Source organism: Ictidomys tridecemlineatus, unplaced genomic scaffold (assembly GCF_052094955.1).
Source record: "Ictidomys tridecemlineatus isolate mIctTri1 unplaced genomic scaffold, mIctTri1.hap1 Scaffold_214, whole genome shotgun sequence".
Lineage (NCBI taxonomy): Eukaryota > Metazoa > Chordata > Mammalia > Rodentia > Sciuridae > Ictidomys > Ictidomys tridecemlineatus.
In genome coordinates, this window is record NW_027521844.1 from 200,176 (window position 1) to 222,677 (window position 22,502).

The following is a 22,502-nucleotide window of genomic DNA, read 5'->3' on the forward strand; positions in this document are numbered from 1 at the left end:
GTAAATGTTCAAGTTATTGTTGTAATTGTAGGGCTAGGTTTTGGTTTAAAACTTCTACTTTGATCTCCTGCTGCTTCCCCTTTGCTTGTCAGACTTAAGTTCCCACAGTCCTTTCTGTGCCTTGAATAAGGCAAACTGTTTCCTACTTGGAACCTTTGTTGTTGCTCCAGCCTGTTCTTTAATACCTGGGAAGCCTTATGCTAGAGCCACTTATGGATGATTCCTCTCATCTCAGGTCTTGGCTCAAATGTCTTCTTACAGTTTAGTTTTGAAAGGCACCCTGTCTACCTTAGCTACTCTACCAGGTTCTCTCTGCTTTTACACAGCATCCTGCTTGTATCCTTCATACCACTAATCACATCTTACATTATCTTGTTTATTTGTTGGCATATTTATTGTCTACTTTTCCTTAGTAAGGTCTAAGGTCCAAATATGAGTTCTTGATTACTGTGTATCTTTAGCACCTAAAACAGTGATTGGAACATTGTGAGTACTCCGTATGCATTTGTTGAGAAGAAGAAAGAGATAAAGGATGAAGAAGAGCTAAAGGGAGAGAGAATAAGAGTGAGTAATGAGAATCTGGGTACAAGTTTCCAACTTCTTTCTCACTGTATGATTGACTCCTATTGGAATAAGTTATGTAATTACAACCTGTTCTTTTTGAATTTCCTTATTTAGGAACCCAATATGCCATACTCCTTTTAACTGAAATCTGCAAGACTCCAAAATTAAAGTCTGAGTAATTAGAGTAAAAACCATGGGTTGCCCAATTAATAATGCTAAATATTCACCTTGAAATAATTGCAGGTAGTCACTAGGAACCCATAAATTGGGAAATGAAACAATAAATTTCATAAAATACTTTTCCAGATACAGATAGAATTGTAGAACATCTGTCTGTAGGCTTACATGCCAGAAAGTAATCAACCAGGACACAAGAGGTGATAGCATTATGTTGTTTGATGACTTCCCTGAGGAGAAAGTCTGCTGTGTGTGTGTGTGTGTGTGTGTACACATGTGTAAATATATATATATATATATATATATATATATATATATATATATACACAAACATATATATATATATATATATATATGCATGTATATATGTGTGCACACATATACAATAAATTTCATCATAAAAGGAATATTGGAATTATAACCTTGCTGCTACAAACCTTACCAGTGTCATAAGTATTGAGGGAAATCTATTTAGGATAAAGAATAAGATGTGATTATCTATTTCTCTTTAATTAGTCATCTTCAGTATCAATCTTTTAATTAAAATACTTCAGGAGAAGAGGTATTCTCTTTCACTGGTACCCCATATCACCTAGGACCTTGTACATTGGAGAACTATTTTATGGTTCATTTTCTATGAGGGCTCTGAGACTTTCCTTGGAGATCTTACAGTACTCTGAAAATACTGGTACCTGCAGTCCACTATGGACATTTTTATTTTGCTAAGACACTCAGTAGTCAATTGCAGAGTCTTAAAATGATAGTGAAGCTCGGAATTTAAAATACATATATTAATGTGTGCTTAATACACTATAAAATATGATTAAAAGTATCAATTTAAGATATAACATATAAGACTAACTAATATATAAGACTTACATAACATGTAAGACTAAGATATAAGACTAATGTTTGTCTATGTCTTTATTCTAGTCCTAAAAAATATTCTCACATATAATAAAGAATTTCCATTTGATGTTCAGCCTAGCCCATTAAGGTAAATAAATAAGCATCCATATTTTGTCTTCTGATTTTATTATCTATTTTATGCCTGTTTTTCAAATATTTCTGTATTTTTTTCCCTATCAAATTTGGTATTGGTGATATGACTGGTAGCAATGAGATGATTGACATTGACATTTATATCAACATCAACCTAATAATCAGCATCTTATCTGGGAAGTTAGTGGCTATGAGGGTTAGCTGGTGTATTAAGTGGAGTAGCTCACTAATTTTTCTGTCCTTTTTTATATAGGAGAATTTTAGCCCCTGGTGAGGAAGAGCATTTGGAATTTGAAGAAGATGAAGAAGAAGGTGGTGCTGGAGCAGGGTCTCCTAATTCTTTTCCTGCTAGAGTGCCTGGTGGGTACAAAAAATGTACATTATATAATTCAAGGTCAGGTGTTTGGAACTTACTTTTGTACTTGTTAGTGGCGGGTAAAACATCTCCAGGTTTGCCAATCTTAAGCAAATTATCATGGCCATTCTGTTAGCAGTAGCTATCGGTTTATTGTGAAAGTATCTTACTATTTGTGTCAGGGATCCTCAAAACATCCCATGTTTAGTGATTGGCTAGGAATACCCACAGGATTCAGCATATAGCTGTACTCACAGTTGTATTCTGAGTCATTACAACAAGAAAACACAAGAACAAAATCAGCAAAGGGTAAAGGCACACAGGCAAATTCCAGAGGAAACCAAACTTCTAAGAGTCCTCTCCCAGCAGAGTCAAATATGTATTTGATTCTCTCAACATTCTTTCACACCTGTGAAATGAAAAAATATTGTCTATTGGGGAAGCACTGTAGAGATTCAGTGCACAAGACACTTATTGGGGTTAGCGTGAACCAAAACTACAGACTCCAGGAAGAAAGCAAGTGTTCAGCACAAACCATATTGTTTGCATGGACGGTTTAGGCACAGTGATCTTCTTAACAGGGCATGATGGGAATCCTGCTGAAATCCAGGTTCCCAGATGCTAGCCATAGACCAACATTGTAAGTAGGCTTTCTAGAGTAACTGTTTGCTATGTTAATTCTTTTCTTTATATATCTAGCTGTTCTTTAAATAATCATATATGATTGTGAAACCTGGACCTGGAGGAATAGATACTAAACAGTTGCCCTTAACAGGGAAATAAAGAATACATAGCAAGTCCTTTTTATTTTTGGAAGATCTTGACAAGGTTGTAAAATACCCTAGTCAAGCACCCTGATTAAATTATTTGCCTCTTCTACTTCTATACTTTCTTCTGTTCTTATAAAGTGCACAGTTTTTACTTCTGATGAATTAGTTCATTTTTGGAAGTGTAGAAATAGCACTGTACTATTGTGATGCATTTTTTTAAAAGACTCTATGCTTTATGGTATAATTAAATATAATATACATATCATCCAGAAAACTTCATAATTAAAGTCATATTCCAGTAATTTAAATACTCTTTGGTAGAAGACGTTTGAAATATAAACAGTATAGGCTTAGACCAATAAGATACCTGCGCTTTTGAGTCTAACATCTGCCAATCAGTAGTTAAGTGACTGTACTTAATTCTTTATAAAAGGAGATGTTGACAATGTCTAATTCATAGGGTCACAATGAAAATTAGGCACCACATACAAATCATTTGGCATTATACTTTTCATTTGCTGGGGTAGTGGTGGCTACTGTATTTTCATTATCACCTATAAATGATGCTAACAGTCCTACACCATAGGATTTTTAGAAAAATTACAATCACTATAAAATGTTATTGTTATTGTTTCTTTGGTACAAGGTAATTATTTCCAATCTGCTTGTCTTTATGAATAAAGAGCTATATTTTACTTGTTATATTTGTAGGAAATTCAAGATTGCTGAGATGATGAGGTAAATAAATTTGCTAAAATTTTTCTGCATTTTTTATTTCCTTTTCAAACCACATGCTGTAATTGAAATAGATTCCAGTTCTATAAATTTCTGGGTTTGGTTATTTGTTCACTAGTTATACTTCTGTAGCAAACAAGATCCTTAAAGCAGATGATGTAAGTCATGAAATGGACAGGTCTTTATGGGGTTCAGGTTGCTGAGTTGAAAAGAAACTCTGTAAATTAAGTCTATTTGCTATGAAAGATTAAGCCCAAAGTAATTAGATTTTTTTATTCTGATATAGCATTTTGGTATTTTATTTCAGAGATACAGAAAGCTCACTAAACCTTTCTATTCCATGAATTATTTTCCTCAAAGTAAGAAAGAGTACATATAGTTCAATTGGCTATATTTGATTTTTGATCATATTTTCCAGGGCCTGTGTCATTATAAAATTGAAAATGTCATTGAAGGACAATTTTACCTTTAACTTAATTGTAGAATGGGAAAAAAATTGTTATACTGTGGACATCCAAGATTTTATTTGTGATAAGGCTGTTGTGTCTACATTATCATGGCAGGGTGCTTCTAAGAATTATAACATTTTTATTACCTTTATTTTATGTAATTTATATAATTGTAAGTTTGTTGTACTTTTTTTTTTTTGGTACTGAGGATTTAACACAGGGGTACTTTACCAGTGAGCCACATCCTCAGCCCTTTTTATTTTTTATTTTGAGACAGGATTTCACTTAGTTGCTTAGGGCCTCACTTAGTTGCTGAGATTAGTCTTAAACTTGGGATCCTCCTGCCTCAGCCTCCCAAGTCACCTGAATTCCAGGCTTGTGCTATAGCATCTAGCTTATTGTGATCTTTTTAAAAAAAGATTTATTAAGGTGTCCCTTACATATATAAAAGGCATCTTTTTTAATGTACAGCTTTATAAGTTTTGACAAACACACATGGTAAACACTACTACTCTTAAGCTAATGAGATAAAGTATAATATATGAATATGGTATGATCAAGAGTAGTTAATTCCCATTTAAAATCAAAAATGGATTTTTATCCAACCTTTCTTGAAAAGAATAAAAAATTGTTGAACCTTTCTTTGACATTATTATCATTTTCAAAGCCTTCAATTCTCATAAGACAGTAACTTTTTTGTACTGCTTTAAACACTAACTGGCTTAAGTCCAAATAGTAGTTTAATTTTCTTAAGGTAATCTCAGTAGATTTCATTTAAATAGAGGATAAAAATTTATAACCTATTATTTATTACCTGAAAATTTATTTATCATGTTGAATATTAAAGCTTCTAAATGATAAACCAAAGTAATACAAATTTAAAAAAAAATAGCTCGCCAGGATTATATGCTTATAATCCTAGCTACTTGAGAAATTGAGGCAGGAGGATTGCAAGTTTGAGGCCAGTGGGGGCAACTTAGAGAGACTTTGTCTCAAAATAGAAAGAACTAGGGATGTAGCTAAGTGGTAGAGTGCTTGCCTCACCTGTGTGAAGCCCTACATTCATTTCCTAGTACCACATGCACAAATAGCCATGTCACAATTTTAGACAAAATTTAAAAAAACGTTTCTGAGTGACCTAAACATAAGCCTAGCAATCTCAACATTATTCTAGATTTGTATTGGTTATTCATCTTTTATATAATCTTAGATATGTACAAAAAATGTTTTTTTGAAACTCAAAATGAAGAGTGAATCTTACTTCTTTAATATCAAACCTGTACTTGTTTCTTTCCTGCATAAATATTCAATTCTGAGTTGAACTTGAGAGTTAAGCAAATATGTATTTCATTTTCAGCTAAAGTGCAGTTTTTTTCTTACCCATGCATATAGGAAGTTGAAAACTGCAACAAAATATTCATTGCTGTTCCATGAATATTAGGGCATCCTTATTTCACAGAATTTCAGAATATATTTAGGGTTAAACAGTAAATACCACCAAAGTGTGCAGATAGACTCTGGCTCTCCGAGCACATCCTTTCTCTCAAAGTCTCAAATTCTCAGACTGAGCCAAACAGTCAGAGCCAGAGTCCCTCATCCAGTCATGTACTTATATTGAAAGGAAAGGAAAATACCATTCAATGTTATCTGGTAGTTCTCCTAGCTGTTTTTCAATAGTTTTAAGGCTTGTTAATATTCTATTACTCTCAAGCAGTTTTGAAAGATTTCTTTTTTATAATTTGTTTTACATGTTTGTTTGTAGTACTGGGGATTGAAGTCAGGGATGCTCTACCACCTAGCTACATCCCCAGCTCTTTGATTTATTTTTTTATTTTGAAACAGGGTTTTGCTAAGTTGCCCACGCTGGCCTCTCTTGCCTTAACTTGCCAAGTTGTTGGGATTACAGGCATGCAGCACTATGTCTGGCTCAGTTTGTTTTGTTTTGTTTGTTTTGTTTTTTAATCCATGAATCTTATCACTTGAAGTCAAAAGGTTTTCTCCAGAGCTTTGCAGAAATTGGTTCATAGGAAATGTCTATTGAGTAGGCTCTTCATCAAGGCTCTAAGCAACATCTGGCCTGCTTTTTCTTTCTTTTTTTTTAAAGAGAGAGTGAGAGAGGAGAGAGAGAGAATTTTAATATTTATTTTTCAGTTATTGGCGGACACAACATCTTTGTTTGTATGTAGTGCTGAGGATCGAACCTCGGGCCGCAGGCATGCCAGGCGAGCGCGCTACCGCTTGAGCCACATCCCCAGCCCCAGGCCTGCTTTTTCTTGAAAGTCCTCTGGCCACTCAAATTTTTAACCCAACACCTGTAGTAACTCTTCCTTGCATGCTAAATGGCATCTGTGTATGAAGCATATACCCACTGATTCATCTTAGGTTTTGTGAGAGTATTTATTATTTTTTTCCAGATATGATGGTGACACTTAAGAATTCAGCCATTATCCAAATCACATATTTCTGAACACAGAAAAATACATATTTCTAGTACCAGTCAATAAAGAAAATAAAAACAAGAATATACTCATATAACCTATATACAAACAACTTTAATAAAGTATAATTTTTGACAGACCTAGAAATATTATTGTTTGAATGCTAATGACCCCTAAGATTTTTATCAAACTTTTAATATAATTTCAAAGTGAATAAACTTCTTATGATTTTACTCTTTATCTTGAAAGGTTGGAGCAGTTCCTCAACTACTAATCAGTTACCAACCAAAAGAAATTGTGCATGTGTTTTCATATTTTCACACAATTTGTATGTGTGTACAAATTGCAGATGTGCAGTACAAATTGCAAAATTTTTCTCTTGCTAGATTTTTAAGACCCATTTCATGTTTTGTGCCATTTACAAAATGTTATGACCAAATAATGATTTGACAATACCATTATTTTAAATTATGTTAAAATTATCCCAAAATAATAGAAAATATTATTTTTTATATATCCTTTTTATTGGATTTTAAAATTACAAAGAAATGTGCACTTAAAAAATGTGTGTGACAGACTTTGAATTGGTAGTATCAAACATCTGAATTTAATTGCAAGTATGATAAATCTAAAACAAAGAAGACATAAATATATAATCACACACATATGATAATGCTTAGTTTACATTTTAGATATCAGGTCCATCTCTGTCCTAAAAGTATGGACAACAAATTTTGTACTCCTTATTCATGACATTTAATTCACCAAACACCAAGGCAAAATGAAGACTGACTCACCTCTTATTGAAGTAAATGCCTGTGACAAACATTTGTACAATATCATGTAAAAAGCAAATTCAAATCAGTGTTTTAAAAAAAATATAATCTTTGGCAATTTTCCTCTTTTAATGTTCTTACCTAGACAATAATGTACTATTTTGGAACAAAGACTGTCATGCCATTTCCAATTTTGGACTAGAAATTGTCCTTATGGTATGATATGAGATATAAACAATAGAAATTTTTAAAAAGCAAAAATAAAAAGTTGAAAGAAAAGAATGACTTCCTCTTCTGCATGTGAGGACAGGGCCTTAAGGATCCCACTGACCTTCATATCCATGTCACTCCAGACTCATCCTCGGGTTGGTGGTCCTTTTATTGTCTGATTCTCCATGATCTCTATGGCTACACAGAGACTATTGAATGTGAGGCCATCCTACTTGATACTTAGACCTTCATTTTTCTCAGCACCCTCTTGGAACAAAGAAGTTATGGGCGGGGGGGGGGTGAGGGGCTTCAGATGTTCTCCCATTGTTTTTCTGTACCTGTTGCAGGTACAGTGGTGTTTCATTGCTCGGTCTGTGTCAGTGCTGTTGGGTGCCCAGCAGAGGCAGAGGCCTTACTTGCACAATTCCCTTTCCTCTCCACAGTGGCAGTTGCTGTAACATTCTTGGCTAGGTCAGATGCTTTTACACAGTTTTTAAAACATTCTTAAGCAAACTTGTCTATGTTTAACAAACAGCCATTTGGGGGATCCATAGCTACCTTCATAAATTGTTTTCCACAGATGAAGCACAATGAAATAGAGCAACTTAAGTTTTTACCCAAGTACCACCTGTTAATAAACAGTTTCCATCAACAAGATGGACTTTTTGGTATCCCCTATTACAGTAGTGTGGTAAAATGGTTCCAAACCTTCCAATTCGTTGTCATTATTTTATCAGAGTTGTCTTTAGGTTTAGGCTTAGAATCTTCCTCTCACAGAAAATCACACTGAATTCAGTAATTCCTTCCAACTCTTTTTGACACCAGTGAGAGCATGCTTGCTCTGGTTGGTGCATAAGAGGTGGTTGGGGGCAGATAAGTCAGAAAAAGACGTGCTTTCTGTGTTCAGTACAACTTGGGGCTCACCAGCTACCAATGGCTTCCTTTGTCTTGCAGTAAAAACTGAAAATGGAATTAACCAAATGAACACAGTCCTGCTGCTCACTGCTATATGAGTGTTAAAGACCTATCATATTGCTATCTGGGCTACTCAGTCTCTGTCCATTCCTGTGAATGTGCACTGCTCAGTGTACAAAGTTCAAATGTTACTATTTTTTAATCAATCCCTTATTTGGGAGTTCTTAGTGACAGCTCAATAACATCCCTGAGATGTTATTGAAAACTTGGTTTGGACAGCTGTAGCCATTTAGAGTTTTCCATATTTAAAAGTATGAGGCACAAATAGTGGCCTCACAAAAATGTCTATATTCTAATCCTGGGAACCTGTGACTGTTATGTTTACATGGCAAAAGGAACTTTGCAGAAGCTTGAGATAGGGAGGTTCTCCTGCAGTTCCTTTTAAGGCTTTAGGGACAATTAAAATAAAAATGTTAAAATGAGACATGATGGTTAAAAGCATGGAATCTGTAGCCAAACTGCTGTGTGATTATGGATAATTTGTTTTTCTATGCCTCACTTTTCACCTCTGAAAAATAGAACTAAACTATTGTTGTGAGGATTAGATGAGAGGAGTAGGATAGTATGTGGCACAACACAAATACTCACAAGTGTTAGCTATTTCTTATTTACATAGCAGTTCCATGTGGAAGAACATTTCTTCTGATCTTTGCTCTAGATATGAGAGCAGATGATCTAGCTGGAATAGCACAGTTTACACTGGATTGTGTGTAGTGATTTCTTTCTTATCCTTGTTAGTCTTCGAATTTTATGAATGTAGTTGACTTGTTCTCATATTACACTATGTAATTGGATATGTTAATTCTTCACTTAGAAATCTTCCTTTTAATGCATTGGCTCAATTTACAACTATCATGGTTCTATCTTTGATGCAAAAACATGCACCCTTTTCCATCTACCTGGGAGCTATAGATGGTATGGTATTATTCTAGTATTTGATCTTCTTTTATGTTTATTATTTCTTCACTCATTGATATAGATTCTCTAGCCATTTGTTTACTAGAGCATGATAACCTCTAGAACTGGAAATTCATTCATTCATTCAATAAAATATTTCTTCAACAAAGATCTGTTTATTCCTTGTGCATACCACAAAAGGAACAGTTCCCACACCTTTCAGGATGCTTATTGTGTAGTCAGCAAGACAGAGCCAAAAGCACATGATTATGATTAGAGATGTGCACCAATGTCGTAGGTTGGCAAAAAAGAAGGGCTGAGGGAGTTCATTAAATCTGGCCAGATTTACGACTCACTGAGTATGTAGGAGTTGACCATGTAGAGAGAGCACATCATAGAGCATTCTGAAACACCTTAAATAGGCACCTTTCTATGTAATCTATGATCTTAATTACAGTCAGCTTCCTTCATTATGGAACACAATGTTTGACATTCTACCTTGAATTAAACAAGAAATTCAGACTTGAAATCACTGCCTCCATATTAAATTATCTGAAGCATAATGATTACATTAAACCTTACTGTGTAGTCTCAGGCAAAAAGATTGTTGGTAAGGAATGTAGCATCAGCCCTACCATTTCAACTAAAAGATCTAGATAATGACAGCTTATAAAATTGACTCACCCCAAAGTAACAACAAGTTTAATATCAACTTGGCAAAAAATAATCTTAACATCAAAAAGACTTTTTGAAAGTTGTAAAGCAATCATCTTTTGAATGTCAAAACAGGTAGTAAAGAGGTAATACATAAAAGAGGTAACATTCTTGGGGGTTTTGGGGGGTGGGGTGGGGTGGGTTCTTTTTTGTCTTTTTTAGAACTGGGGTTCGATTCCAGGATTTTGCAAATGCAAGGCAGACACTTTGCCACTGAGCTACATCCCAACCCAACATTCTTAATGTATAAAGAAAAATTTTAATTGTAATAACCAAAGCAGAATACATGAGAGGAACAGACAATATGAGCAAGCGCGTGAGCGTGCACACACACACACACACACACACACATTTTAAAAATACCCGTTAAACATATAAAAAGATACTCAACTTTATTTTTAATAAAAACATAAATTAAAGCTACTGTTGGAGAGTCTTAGGGGAAATAGATACTTATTAATCACTGGTGGGAATAGAAAAATGGTACAGTTCCTTTGGAGGGGAATTGAGCATTCTCTAACAACATATAAGTACATATTTTTTCCTTAGCAATCCCATTCCTGAGAATTTATTCTGAAGATGCACCCCCAAAATACAGGAAAAAGAGGGGAAAACATATGCATATACACAAGATTCTCTGTTTAGGTGTTTTTTATAATGATAAAAAAATAGAAATAATGTAACTGCCAAATGAAGATTGACTGAATAAACATAGGATGCTGTGGAAAATAATTCAGAAAATCTCCCTGAACTAATGAGTGATTTTTCAAATTATTGTTAGCAGAATTTATCAAGGTAGTTCACATTAGCAGATTAAGGGGAAAGATTTCATAAAGTTGTCAACAATGCAGAAAAAGTTTTCAGTTAAATTTGAAATACAGCCTTGATTTTAAACAATTCTTGGCAAAGAACAGAAAAACATCCTTAACTTGATAAAACATGGCTACATGACATTTACAGCCCAAATCATTTAATGATGAATTTGAACAAAACAAGATTATCTATTACTTCTTTTCATCAGCATTGTTTTGGAAGCCCTAGCTACTGCACTAGGACAAGAAAATGAAATATAAAAGGGGGGATGTTCTTTATTTGCATATTTATGAATATATAGAGAATATATGCAAAAACCTATTCATAACTCATTAATAAGATAATGCAGTTCCTGGATATAAAATCTGTACAGACAAATCAATTCTATCTCAAACAAGTAATAGTTGCTTAGAAAATGAACTATTATAATATTTATAGTAGTATTAAATAATATCAAGGACCTTATTATAAATTCAACAAAAGAAATATAAGAATTTTATGTAGAAAATAAACCTTTGTTGAAAAAATAAAAGAATATCAAAAGAAAATGAAACTGGAGCCATCTTGAAATTAGAGAAAAAGATGGAAGAGTGACTTAATAATTGTTATGGTTTGTGAGATGTTGAATTATACATTCTCTTTTACTTTTTTCATTTCTCTCAATTGAATTGTTTATGAGAATGCATTTTATAAAAACAGTGAAGTCATTATTCTTTTTTTCATTTGTTCATAATAGTTATTCTTGACATTAGATTTATTTGGACTAATTATAAATGCATGGAATATAATTTGCTCCAGTTCAGTCCCTTCACCCTCCTCATCCTCCCTCCCACTGTTCCCTTTCATCCACTTTACTGATCTATTTATTTACATTTTTTAAAATTAGTATCTTATAGATATTCAAAATGATGAGTTTCATTATAGTGTATTCACATATGTGCATTGGAAAGTTAGTTTGGGTTCATTCCACAGTTTTTCCCTACCCACTCCCCATTCCCTTCTTTTTCTTTTATTGATTTTATTTTTTTTAATACACGACAATGGACAATTCTTATTACACATATAGAGCACAATTTTTTTATCTTTGTATGAAGTATGTTCACGCCAATTCACGTTATTCATGTACTTGTTTTTTTTTGCATTACAATTCTTATTACACATATATACCACAATTTTTCGTATCTCTCTATATAAAGTAGGTTGACACCCAATTTGTGTCTTCAGACATGTTCTTTGGATAATGATGTCCATCACATTTATTAGGAGGCTAATCCCCTGCCTCCTTCCTTTCCCTCACTCCCCTCTTCCCTATCTAGAATCCATCTATTCATCCCATGCTCCTCCTCCCTACCCTATTATGAGTCAGCCTCCTTATATCAGAGAAAACATTTGGCATTTGTTTTGGGGGGATTGACTAACTTCACTTAGCATTATCTTCTCCAATGCCATCCATTTACCTGCAAATGCCATGATTTTATTCTCTTTTAAAAACGTTCATAGTGTATATATGCCACATTTTTTAAAATCCATTCATCCACTTAAGGGCATGTAGGTTGGCTCCACAGTTTAGCTATTGTGAATTGTGCTGCTATAAACATTGATGTGGCTATGTCCCTGTAGTATGTTGTTTTTAAGTCCTTTGGGTATAGTCCAAGGAGAGGAATAGCTTGGTCAAATGGTGGTTCCATTCCCAGATTTTCAAAGAATCTCCATACTGCTTTCCAGATTGGCTGCACCAATTTGCAGTCCCACCAGCAATGTATGAGTGTGCCTTTTTCCCCACATCCTCTCCAAAACTTATTGTTGTTTGTCTTCATAATAGCTGCCATTCTGACTGGAGTTGTATCTTAGTTTTGATTTGCATTTCTCTGATTGCTAGAGATGTTGAAAATTTTTTCATATATTTGTTGATTGATTGTATATCCTCTTCTGAGAAGTGTTTGTTCAAGTCCTTGGCCCATTTTTTGATTGGGTTACTTGTTTTTTCAGTGCTTAGCTTTTGAGTTCTTTATATACCCTAGAGATTAGTGCTCTATCTGATGTGTGAGGGGTAAAAATTTTCTCCCAGGATGTAGGCTCTCTGTTCACCTCACGGATTGTTTTCTTTTGCTGACAAAAAAACTCTTTTAGTTTGAATCCATCCCATTTATTGATTCCTGGTTTTAATTCTTGTGCCATAGGGGTCTTATTAAGGAAGTTGTGGTCTAACCCACATGATGAAGTTTAGGGCCTACTTTTTTCTTCTATTAGACGAAGAGTCTCTGGCTTAATTCCTAGGTCCTTGATCCATTTTGAGTTAAGTTTTGTGTATGGTGAGAGTTATGAGTTTAATTTCATTTTGTTGCATATGGATTTCCAGTTTTCCCAGCACCATTTGTTGAAAATGCTATCTTTTCTCCAGTGCATGTTTTTGGCACCTTTGTCTAAAATAAGATGATTGTAATTTTGTGGGTTAGTCTCTGTGTCCTCTATTCTGTACCATTGGCCTACCAGTCTGTTTTAGTGCTGAAACCATGCTGTTTTTGTTACTATTTCTGTGTAGTATAGTTTAAGGTCTCATATAGCAATACTCCCTGCTTCACTCTTCCTGCTAAGGATTTCTTTAGCTATTCTTGGTCTCTTATTTTTCCAGATGAATTTCATGATTGCTTTTTCTATTTCTATGAGGAATGCCATTGAGATTTTGATTGGAATTGCATTAAATCTATATAGCACTTTTGGTAGTATGGTCATTTTGATAATATTAATTCTGCCTATCCAAGAGCAAGGTCGATCTTTCCAGAAATAGTAAATAAATTCAGCAAAGGAGCAGGATATAAATCAATACCCATAAATCAAAGGCATTTCTGTATATCAGTGACAAAGCCTCTGAGAAGGAAATGAGGAAACTACTCCATTCACAATAACCTCAAAAAAATGATACTTGAGAATCAATGAAAGAAGTCAAAGATCTATACAATGAAAACTACAGAACCCTAAAGAGAGAAATCAAAGAAGATCTTAGAAGATGGAAAGATCTACACATTCCCTTCTTAAAAGGAGAAAGGGAGGAGGAGGGAGAGAGAGAGGGGGAAGGTGGGCAGGGTCAGATCAGAATATGATAGCCCAAAGGGTGAGGTTTTGGCCTGCTGAGAACTTCTAACTAAAGGAGATTGGAATCCCAAAAGCAACCTCAGCAGCAAAGCCTCTGCTCTCCTCCTGCCCTCCTGTCCATTCACCCTTCTCTCCCAAAGCCAGTCATAAAACCTAGAAAGCGCTCTCTCTCTCTTTTTCTTTCTCTTTCATTCCCTCCCTGCTATTCCCTTACTGTCCCCCTACCCTCCCTTACCCCTCCCTTACAAACCCTCATTCCAGACAGGACCTGCCTTAGGTCCAGAAGGAAAGAAAGCTATACAGAGAGGCCAAGAAGAATCTGACCAGACAGGGCTTGCTGGGACCCTGGCAGCCTTTTACCATTACCCCCTTTTCCAGTCATTTCTACATGGCCATACATTCTTCATGGAACATAAACAAAAAAACAGGAGTTTTCCCTGGATCTGTAGGTCTTTATTTCTGAAGGCTTTTAGGTCAAATAAAATTCTATTAAATAATTGTTATGATTTTTAAAATGTAAAGATATATACTAGTTCATAAATTAGAAGAAGCAGTTTATAAAGATAGACTCTTTCTGAAACTCATCTGAATTTTTATTGCAGTTCCTGGACCTTTTATACAGCTGTAGAATTAAGATACTGTATTAGTGGTAAGAGGATAAACAGTCCGGTAAGACAGAATAGAAAACTCAGAAAGTGATTGCCACATGATTTATGATTGAGGTGGGACTGCAGATCAGTGGTGGAAAATGTCAGTCTTTTTAATGAGTAGTGCTGAGACAATTGAGTATTTATGTGAAATTGAATAAAATTAAAGCTCCTACTATACACCGTAGTCAATAATTCTATGTGACATATAGAATTAAGTGTGAATGGCAAAACTATGCTTTCAAGATAATACCTTTATGATTTTGGAGTGGGGTAAGTTTTCTTAAATATGACATAAAAAGCACTGATTGTAAAGGAAGATATTAAGAAATTTGAATATTACTAGCAGTAAGTATTTATCATAATCAGAAGACACCATGGCAGAGAAAAGTCATTCTTAACATTCAAAACTAACACTTGGTGTTAGAAGTTAGCAATGGTTGCTATCTTTTGGAAGAGTGAATTGGATAGGGTGGGGGGAAGGACACTCCCAGGAGGCTGATCATATCTTTCCTAGATCTGATACTAGTTATACAGGTGTATTCACTTTGTGGAAGTTCAGCAAACTGTACTAACAATTTGTGCATTTTAAAATGTATATGCTCTACTTCAACAAAAAGTCTTTATAAAGGAAAACTACTAAGAAGCTATTTGTAAAACATTTGTCCAGCAAAATAATAGAGACCTCCTACAGCTCAATAAGATAGACATCTCAATAGAAAATCGAGCAAAATAATTGAACACACTTCAGAAAAGAGGAAATCATACATTTGATTTATTCTAAAAGGTGCTCAACCTTATTAATCTTCAGAGGAATGCAAATTAAAATGATTGATCTCTTTATACCAAAATTGGCTAACATGAAGAATCTGAGAAAACAGTACCTAGTGAGGATGTGGAGCAATGGGAACACTACTGCACTTGGGCTAGGAATAAAAGTTGGCACAACCACCTTGGGAAATGGATTGTCATTACATAGTAGGTATGGAGGTAACATGCCAGGTGACTTAGTGATTCCCCTGTTTCAGAAATGGGTGCTTATGGGCACTAGAAGATGTTAGAAGAGTATTTATAATAGCCTGTTAACTATATCCAAACACTTGAAGTAATTCAAATGTCTATCAACACAAGAATGTGTACATAAACTGTAGCATATTTATACAGCCATGTACTACATAATAGAATGAACTTTTCTGCAGAAAAATTCATATATGATATACATACATATGAATATGTATGTATATATATAAATATAAATGTATACATATTCACATTTTTCATAAAATTTCAGAAGTGTTTCTTAACTTTCTGAAGTTCATCCCAGATGTCCAGGTACAAGCCCCTCTTCTAAAAGTACCCTCATTTGTCAATCAAAGAAGATGCATAAAAGGTATTATGTATATATTTAATGATATCAGCCTGAGCCCATTTAGGTTTGTTAATGCAACAGTGGAATGCAGCCTCCAGGCCTTCCTATTATTGCATTTGTCTGTATTGTCTTCATATTTGTTTAAATTAGAAAGTAATACATTTTTAACAGCACTGTTGAGGTACAATTTGCATTTCATAACATTTCCCTTCTGTAAGTATAAAATTCATCGATTTTTGACACCTCTATAGAGTTTTGCATCTGCCATCACTATACAAGTTCAGAACATTCCCATCATCTCCCAAAATTTCCTCAAGCCACATTTGCCATCAATCAAATGTGTATTTTCAAATGTAGTGTGTTGATTACTTCATGTATTTCAAATAACTCATCATTAAAAGTAGCATAACACATTGTTGAATAGAAACTTGAAAAACATCAACCAAAATCTTTTGTTAAGTGTATTTTGAGGTTCTGTATACATACTTGATTAAAATCAGCTTATTTGCATCTGTTCTCTATTGGTAGTTTCAAAAAAGGGAACATACTGAACAGTTGATTTCTTCCTTCATATGTTCTTGGTGGGTGAATGTTGTCATGTTGTTCTGGGTGGGTTTTAGTTTTAAAAATTTTAGTTGGTTTTGGAAAAAATGTTCAGTTATACAAATGGCCATTTTATATGTCAGTCTGTATAGTACTAATTTCTGAGGGAATAAATCATACAAAATAGAATGAAGAATAGAAGTTAGACTATATAGTTAAATTAAAACATAAATATCAAATTGTAAATTATTTTCTTTATTAGGAGTAACTAAAGAGAAGAATGTATTGATCAACTGTGATATTAAATGTCTCAGACTTTAGAACAGTATAACAAGTATTTTAAAAGCTTTTCTTGTCTTTGTTCTACCACTTCATATTAAGATGCTGAATATAATATAGAAGTACATATTGAATATAAATATTATGTGAGCATATTATACTATTAGGTATCATTGGGCTTCCTCAAGTGATGTTTTTAACATACTTTTATTATACATACTATATACTATTATTATAGAAATTATTATTTCTGCTTAAAGGTGATTGTATGGTTGGGAAATGCAGATATATTATGTGTAAATTTAAATATTTTTCTAAAAATGTATAACATCAGATGTTCATGAATTTTGGAAATAAAAATACATAATGCCTAGCTAGTTCCTAAGAGGTAGGCTATATCTTCTGTTTGTGAAAGTATTTACTCTGCATTATTGGTGGAGCTAACTTTTATTGAGGTTTCTCTGTTGCCAGGTACTTTATTACCAAGGTTGCCATCAGAACCGGGAATGACATTACTCACTATCAGGATTGAGAAAATTGGTCTGAAAGACGCTGGACAGTGCATCGATCCCTATATTACAGTTAGTGTAAAGGGTAAATAACTGGCAAATTGCATTATGTTTTTTCTCATATGGGACAAAGTTTTTGACAGGGGATGATCTTGTATATGTGACAACTTACTTTAATGCATTCTATAATGAGGCAAAATCCTAGAAGAGATCATAACAGAACATAGTTCGAAAGACTTACAAAAAATATTTCCTACTTATACACTCACTTTTGCTTTTGAGTTTGTATAGATTTTTGCTCTTCAGATTCCATCTAACGTGCAGACTAAACATACACATTGTCCTTAAAAGCAGCTACAGCCTTCAGGATGTAGATTAACAATAGCACCCCTCACCTTCTCCTACCCAGTCTATATTCATTTCTCTCCACAAAGCCCAATGTCCTGTTTTCCCATCTCTCCTGCTTCAACCCCTTCTTCTTCCTGTGCTACTGAGGTATCTACTTAGGTGAGTCCTACAGAGGCAGATGAAAATCAGGGGACAGGGAAGTAGGGTGCGTCCATAACATCCATGCCCTGAAAGCAATCCCGTGGGATGATGATGTGATTAAGGAATAAATTATACCATTTTACAGAAATAACTATAGTTAGTACAAACGGCTTATTTTAATCTATAGTTTTGCACCAAAGGAACAGATTGGTGCTGAAATTAAATGGAGGAACTTTTATCAATTGACCACAAAGAAAAACATTTATTTAAAGAACAGAATCCACAGCACTAATACTGGTACACTTTTAAATTCCGATGTTACCAGTTATCAAATATATAGTATACTGGAAAATATTTACATTGTTTGATAGGCCATTTGTAAAACTGCATACTCATTCAGAAAGTATACTTAAAACACAAAAATATTTAATGATGTTGTAAATGTTAAATTACCTTTGCATATGTTAAACTGAAATATTTTTATGTAAATATTTTTTAATTATTAAATGTACTAAATTGTTTTTGAGCTTTTTGAGACACATAAATGAATAACACATAAACACTGAGGAGTTATTAAATGAGTCCATGTTGCATTTGACTAAACTGAGATTTTAAAAACCAGAAAATTAAAACTATATATAACGTACCATCTGGTTGTTGTAAATTCAGGGTATGTTGTAAACAGTATAACCAGAATTTAGATAATATATATGAAAAATTATTCATTAACAAAAGGGTTTTTGTTGGCTGTTCTCATCCATTTTTGGTTCTTAACAGGGAAATTATGATAAGGTTAGGTTTAAAGGCTTTTCTAAATAAGTCATACTTGATCAAAGTTAGAAATTGGTGGCAGAGCTCCATTGTGGCAAATTAAATACTCCAGATTTTTTTTTGCATAGAAAAATATAGTGGGCTATTCCCTAAGAAAAACATGTTTGTTCTTTTTACCACTTCACTATGAAGATCAAGTTTTGTCCACTTGGCCATGTAAAGGCTTCCTTGTCCCCTTCATGAGGTCTCCTATCCAGTCTATATTCATTTCTCTCCACATACCCCATGAACTTCAACAACTGTCACATACTTGCTCACACCAAATAGGAATCTCTTAACCTGAGAATCTCCTCTCAGCTCTTTCCATGCCTCTTTAGGAACTGTAACCTTTGCAGTTTCTATATTTTCCGTCTGTATATGTGAATGCTCATAAGCAGAAACTTTTCTCCAGATCTGAATGGCATAGATTTAACTCCTGTGCAAGATACTCCTGTGGCTTCAAGAAAAGAAGATACATATGTTCATTTTAATGTGGACATTGAGCTCCAGAAGCATATTGAAAAATTAACCAAAGGTTTGTAATTATCAGTTACTGACTTCTTAAGGACACAGTACTTATCTGGGTTTGTGTTCATAGTGTACTTAACACAAGATCTTATGTCACATAGTTATGAATATTGACTTAAAGTCAAATCAATTTTTTTAAAATATGAGAATTAGCAGTTGCATTATCTAGTTGTGTAATAATGTGGTAAAATATTATTTGATAGGGAAGTTTTTCTCATAATACAGAGTTAAGGAAGCAGGTTCTCTAATAATTACCTTAAGTCCTTTTAGGAACCTAATGATTACTTTCTAACAGTTAAATTATTTTTTTTCTTTCAATAAGATGCATTGGGTAAAAAGATAGTATAACTGGCAGTTAGTTTGTAAGAATATGGAAAGGACAATCTGGGCGTGGTTGTTTCAGGAGGGAGAGAAATGATATAAGGTAGAATTTTTTTTAAAGGAACTCTTAAATTTCTATTCTATCTAATATAGGTGCTTATTGAAACAATTTTTATAGGTACTGCTGATACTTAAGTAACTTCTGTTTTTTTGTGGTATTTAATATTTTATATTCTTTGGTAGTTTATGATTCTACCTGTGTACATAACTTACATTCTTGCTATACAATTTTGTTGTACTTTGTAGAATTAAATGATATGGAGAAATGTCACTCAGACATGCTAGTACCAGAGCTTGGAGTGACAGCCACAGTGAGTTATCAACAGTTGTGTCATCAGACTGTTTGACACATTACTTTGTAAAATCATAGGCTTCTGGTGACACATAAGAAATGTGTGGTCTCTGGCTTATGTTGTTTGTTTTAATTCCTTAGGTGCAGCTATCTTCTTTGAATTCAAACACTACAAGCTTACAAAAAGGTTTACCAGCACCAAATGTTTTGCTTTCATGGAGATGGATGAGATTAAACCTGGGCCAACTGTAATAGAACTGTAAGTGATATACATATAGGATTCATACTGTTCTAATGGTTACTAGTTCATGTTTCTTCTTAGTCCCTCTTATCGAGAATGTAACATTGGAGTAGATCAATCATCAAAGTATTTTAAATCTATTGTGGTTACAGATACAAGAAACCCACTGACTTTAAAAGAAATTGCAGTTATTGACCAAGAAACCACTTTATCTTCATCTACATCAAACTTTGCACAAGGAATGATTCTGACATGAGTAATGTCTAATTTCTGTGAATTTTACCACTCAGTAGAAACCATCAAAGCTCTGTGTAGCATATTCATCCTTCAGGAGGCAGGAAGTGAGCTGTACCTATAGGCCAGTGAGTCCATTGCAAAGCTGTACCACAGAACTAAAGTCCAGCACCTCATTGTTATGACTCCTTTGGATACAGGTTTATTGTAGATTTTGAAACTTGTTTTTACTTTCCTATTAATTGTGCAATTAATAGTCTATTTCCTAATTTACCACTGTTCCTACCCTGCTTCCTGGAACAATACTGCTGTGGTAGGTATGCTCATCTTCAAACTTAATACAGCAATAAGAATGTGCTAGGATTTACACATTTGCTCACTTTTGCTCCAATATGGTCTTTTGATTTGAATTAACTTCAAACTTTTGAATTGAAGTGGGTAGGATAGTACCAGATTGCTTTGAAAGGAAATTGGATTAGTTATGGTCTGTCTTATAGGCTGTTCCTTAGAGCTGGCCTAAATTCACCCTCATCTGATAGTTCTACTTAGAAATAGTGTGCCTTGATTAGATCAATATCCTATATGGGAGTGTTCCCCAGATTGTAGCTGTGATTTTTTTTTTCCAGATGACCAGATTGTTTTTCTGAAAGTGAGCACATTTTTAGTCATGTTGATTAGTTGTTCTACATCACATTGCTATTGTTTCTAGGGTTAACATTAATGATTCTAGGGTTAACATTAAAACCATCTCTCTCAGAATAATTACAAATTTTGGGGTGGGTTTACGTCTTCTAAATCATGTCATCTAAAAAATTGAGTCAGATGCTAATGAGATACTTTAGGAACAACTGCTGTTTTTCTGACAACTGATTGTGAAACCTTAAAACCTGCATACCTTGTCTTTATAAAGTGATGAGTATGTGTTGAGAGCCACAGCCAAAGGGGCCCCAGCAAACTTCCAGCTGCCAGCAAGCTTCAGACTGCCAGCTGATGATTGGCTCACAGTGGCCCCAGCAACATCTAGCTGATTGGCTCCTCTGCGGTGACGTTCATTGGGCTGTTTCCCTGCCCTTCAGACTGCCAGCTGATGATTGGCTCACAGCGGCCCCAGCAACATCTAGCTGATTGGCTCCTCCAGGGAGCTGCTCATTGGGTGACTTCTTTGGCTCTTCCCACGCAACCCAGCCAATCGGCCTCAAGAGCAGGAGGATTGTGGGAGGCTGAGAGGCTGGTGTGGGGGTGAGAGGCTTGTGGAAGCCGGTGGTGGCAGTTGGGCTCTGAGGGTTTTTTCCCTGAGGAGCTGTTTTGTTTGGCGTTTGTAGTTGTAAAAATAAAGTTAGTTTCTTTTTGACAAGTGGTTCCTGATTTGTGCCAAGCCAGACTTTGGCAAGTATGAAAAATCTGGAAAGATATTTTATTTTTTTTAATATAGGTAGATATGACTGCCATTTATTTCCTATTTAGATATATTGACATTCATATAAAAATATGCAGGTCATTAGCCTATTATAATTTCACTATTTACATTACTTTTAACTTGATGAGACATAAATAAAACTTTCATAGTACACAAGGTGCATATTTGATACACAGAACATAAAGATTTGTGAGGAGCTTTTTTGTGGGTTACATGTAGAACCCACGTATTTTAATATTCACTATTTTAAATGAACAATGCATGAAGGGAATGCAATACTTGGCCTATTTTTAAACTAGTGTAAACCCTAATCATACCATCCGTTTGCTTTTTAAAACAAATAACAGTTGTTTTAGCCCTTGCACTTCAAGAGATCTATTCTTTAATTTTTCAGTTGTCTGTTAGGTCAGTTTTGTTTACTAGACTCATAAAACTATATGAGCCTGAAAGAATTATCAACCAAATTTAATCTTTTCTTTAATCTGGATTGGGTTAATTTCACAAGTGCAAAAATAGTTCAGTCTACAGTAGTTCTAGGAAATGAAGAATTTGCCTTAATAAAATGTTCACTCAACTGAAACTCTGAGTAGTCAAAATTTCCAGACTGTAAACTTCTCAAGAGAAGGGCCTCATCTTCTCCATGTCATGTAAACTTTCCAAGGTGCTTGGCAGCAGTCTGTACCCTGTGGAGTACTCAGTACCTTTTTGTTTGATGTTACTGATGTTTGATGTTGCTCCCTTAAAATCTGCTATTAAAATGTAGCAAAACGGATACATTGTTCTTTCTGTTCTCTC

At 34.3% G+C, this 22,502-nt stretch overlaps 1 protein-coding gene across 1 annotated transcript; it reads left to right on the forward strand.

The window, feature by feature from the left end:
- The first annotated feature begins 1,649 nt into the window (after positions 1–1,649).
- On the forward strand, positions 1,650–20,093 carry LOC144373031 (axin interactor, dorsalization-associated protein-like). The gene is made up of 5 exons (XM_078036157.1): positions 1,650–1,738; positions 1,997–2,103; positions 17,278–17,400; positions 19,027–19,149; positions 19,957–20,093. The coding sequence occupies exons 1-5, from the start codon at positions 1,650–1,652 to the stop codon at positions 20,076–20,078; spliced, it is 564 nt and encodes a 187-aa protein (XP_077892283.1). The 3' UTR covers positions 20,079–20,093.
- The last annotated feature ends 2,409 nt before the right edge of the window (positions 20,094–22,502 follow it).

What these genes read in the sequence shown, in the direction of transcription:
- LOC144373031 (XM_078036157.1), top strand. Translation starts at nt 1,650, where the DNA reads ATGTTTGTCTATGTCTTTATTCTAGTCCTAAAAAATATTCTCACATAT. An exon ending in GTTCAGCCTAGCCCATTAAG is followed by an intron (nt 1,739 to 1,996) that starts GTAAATAAATAA and finishes TTTTTTATATAG; the next exon opens with GAGAATTTTAGCCCCTGGTG. An exon ending in TATTGAAAAATTAACCAAAG is followed by an intron (nt 19,150 to 19,956) that starts GTTTGTAATTAT and finishes TTAATTCCTTAG; the next exon opens with GTGCAGCTATCTTCTTTGAA.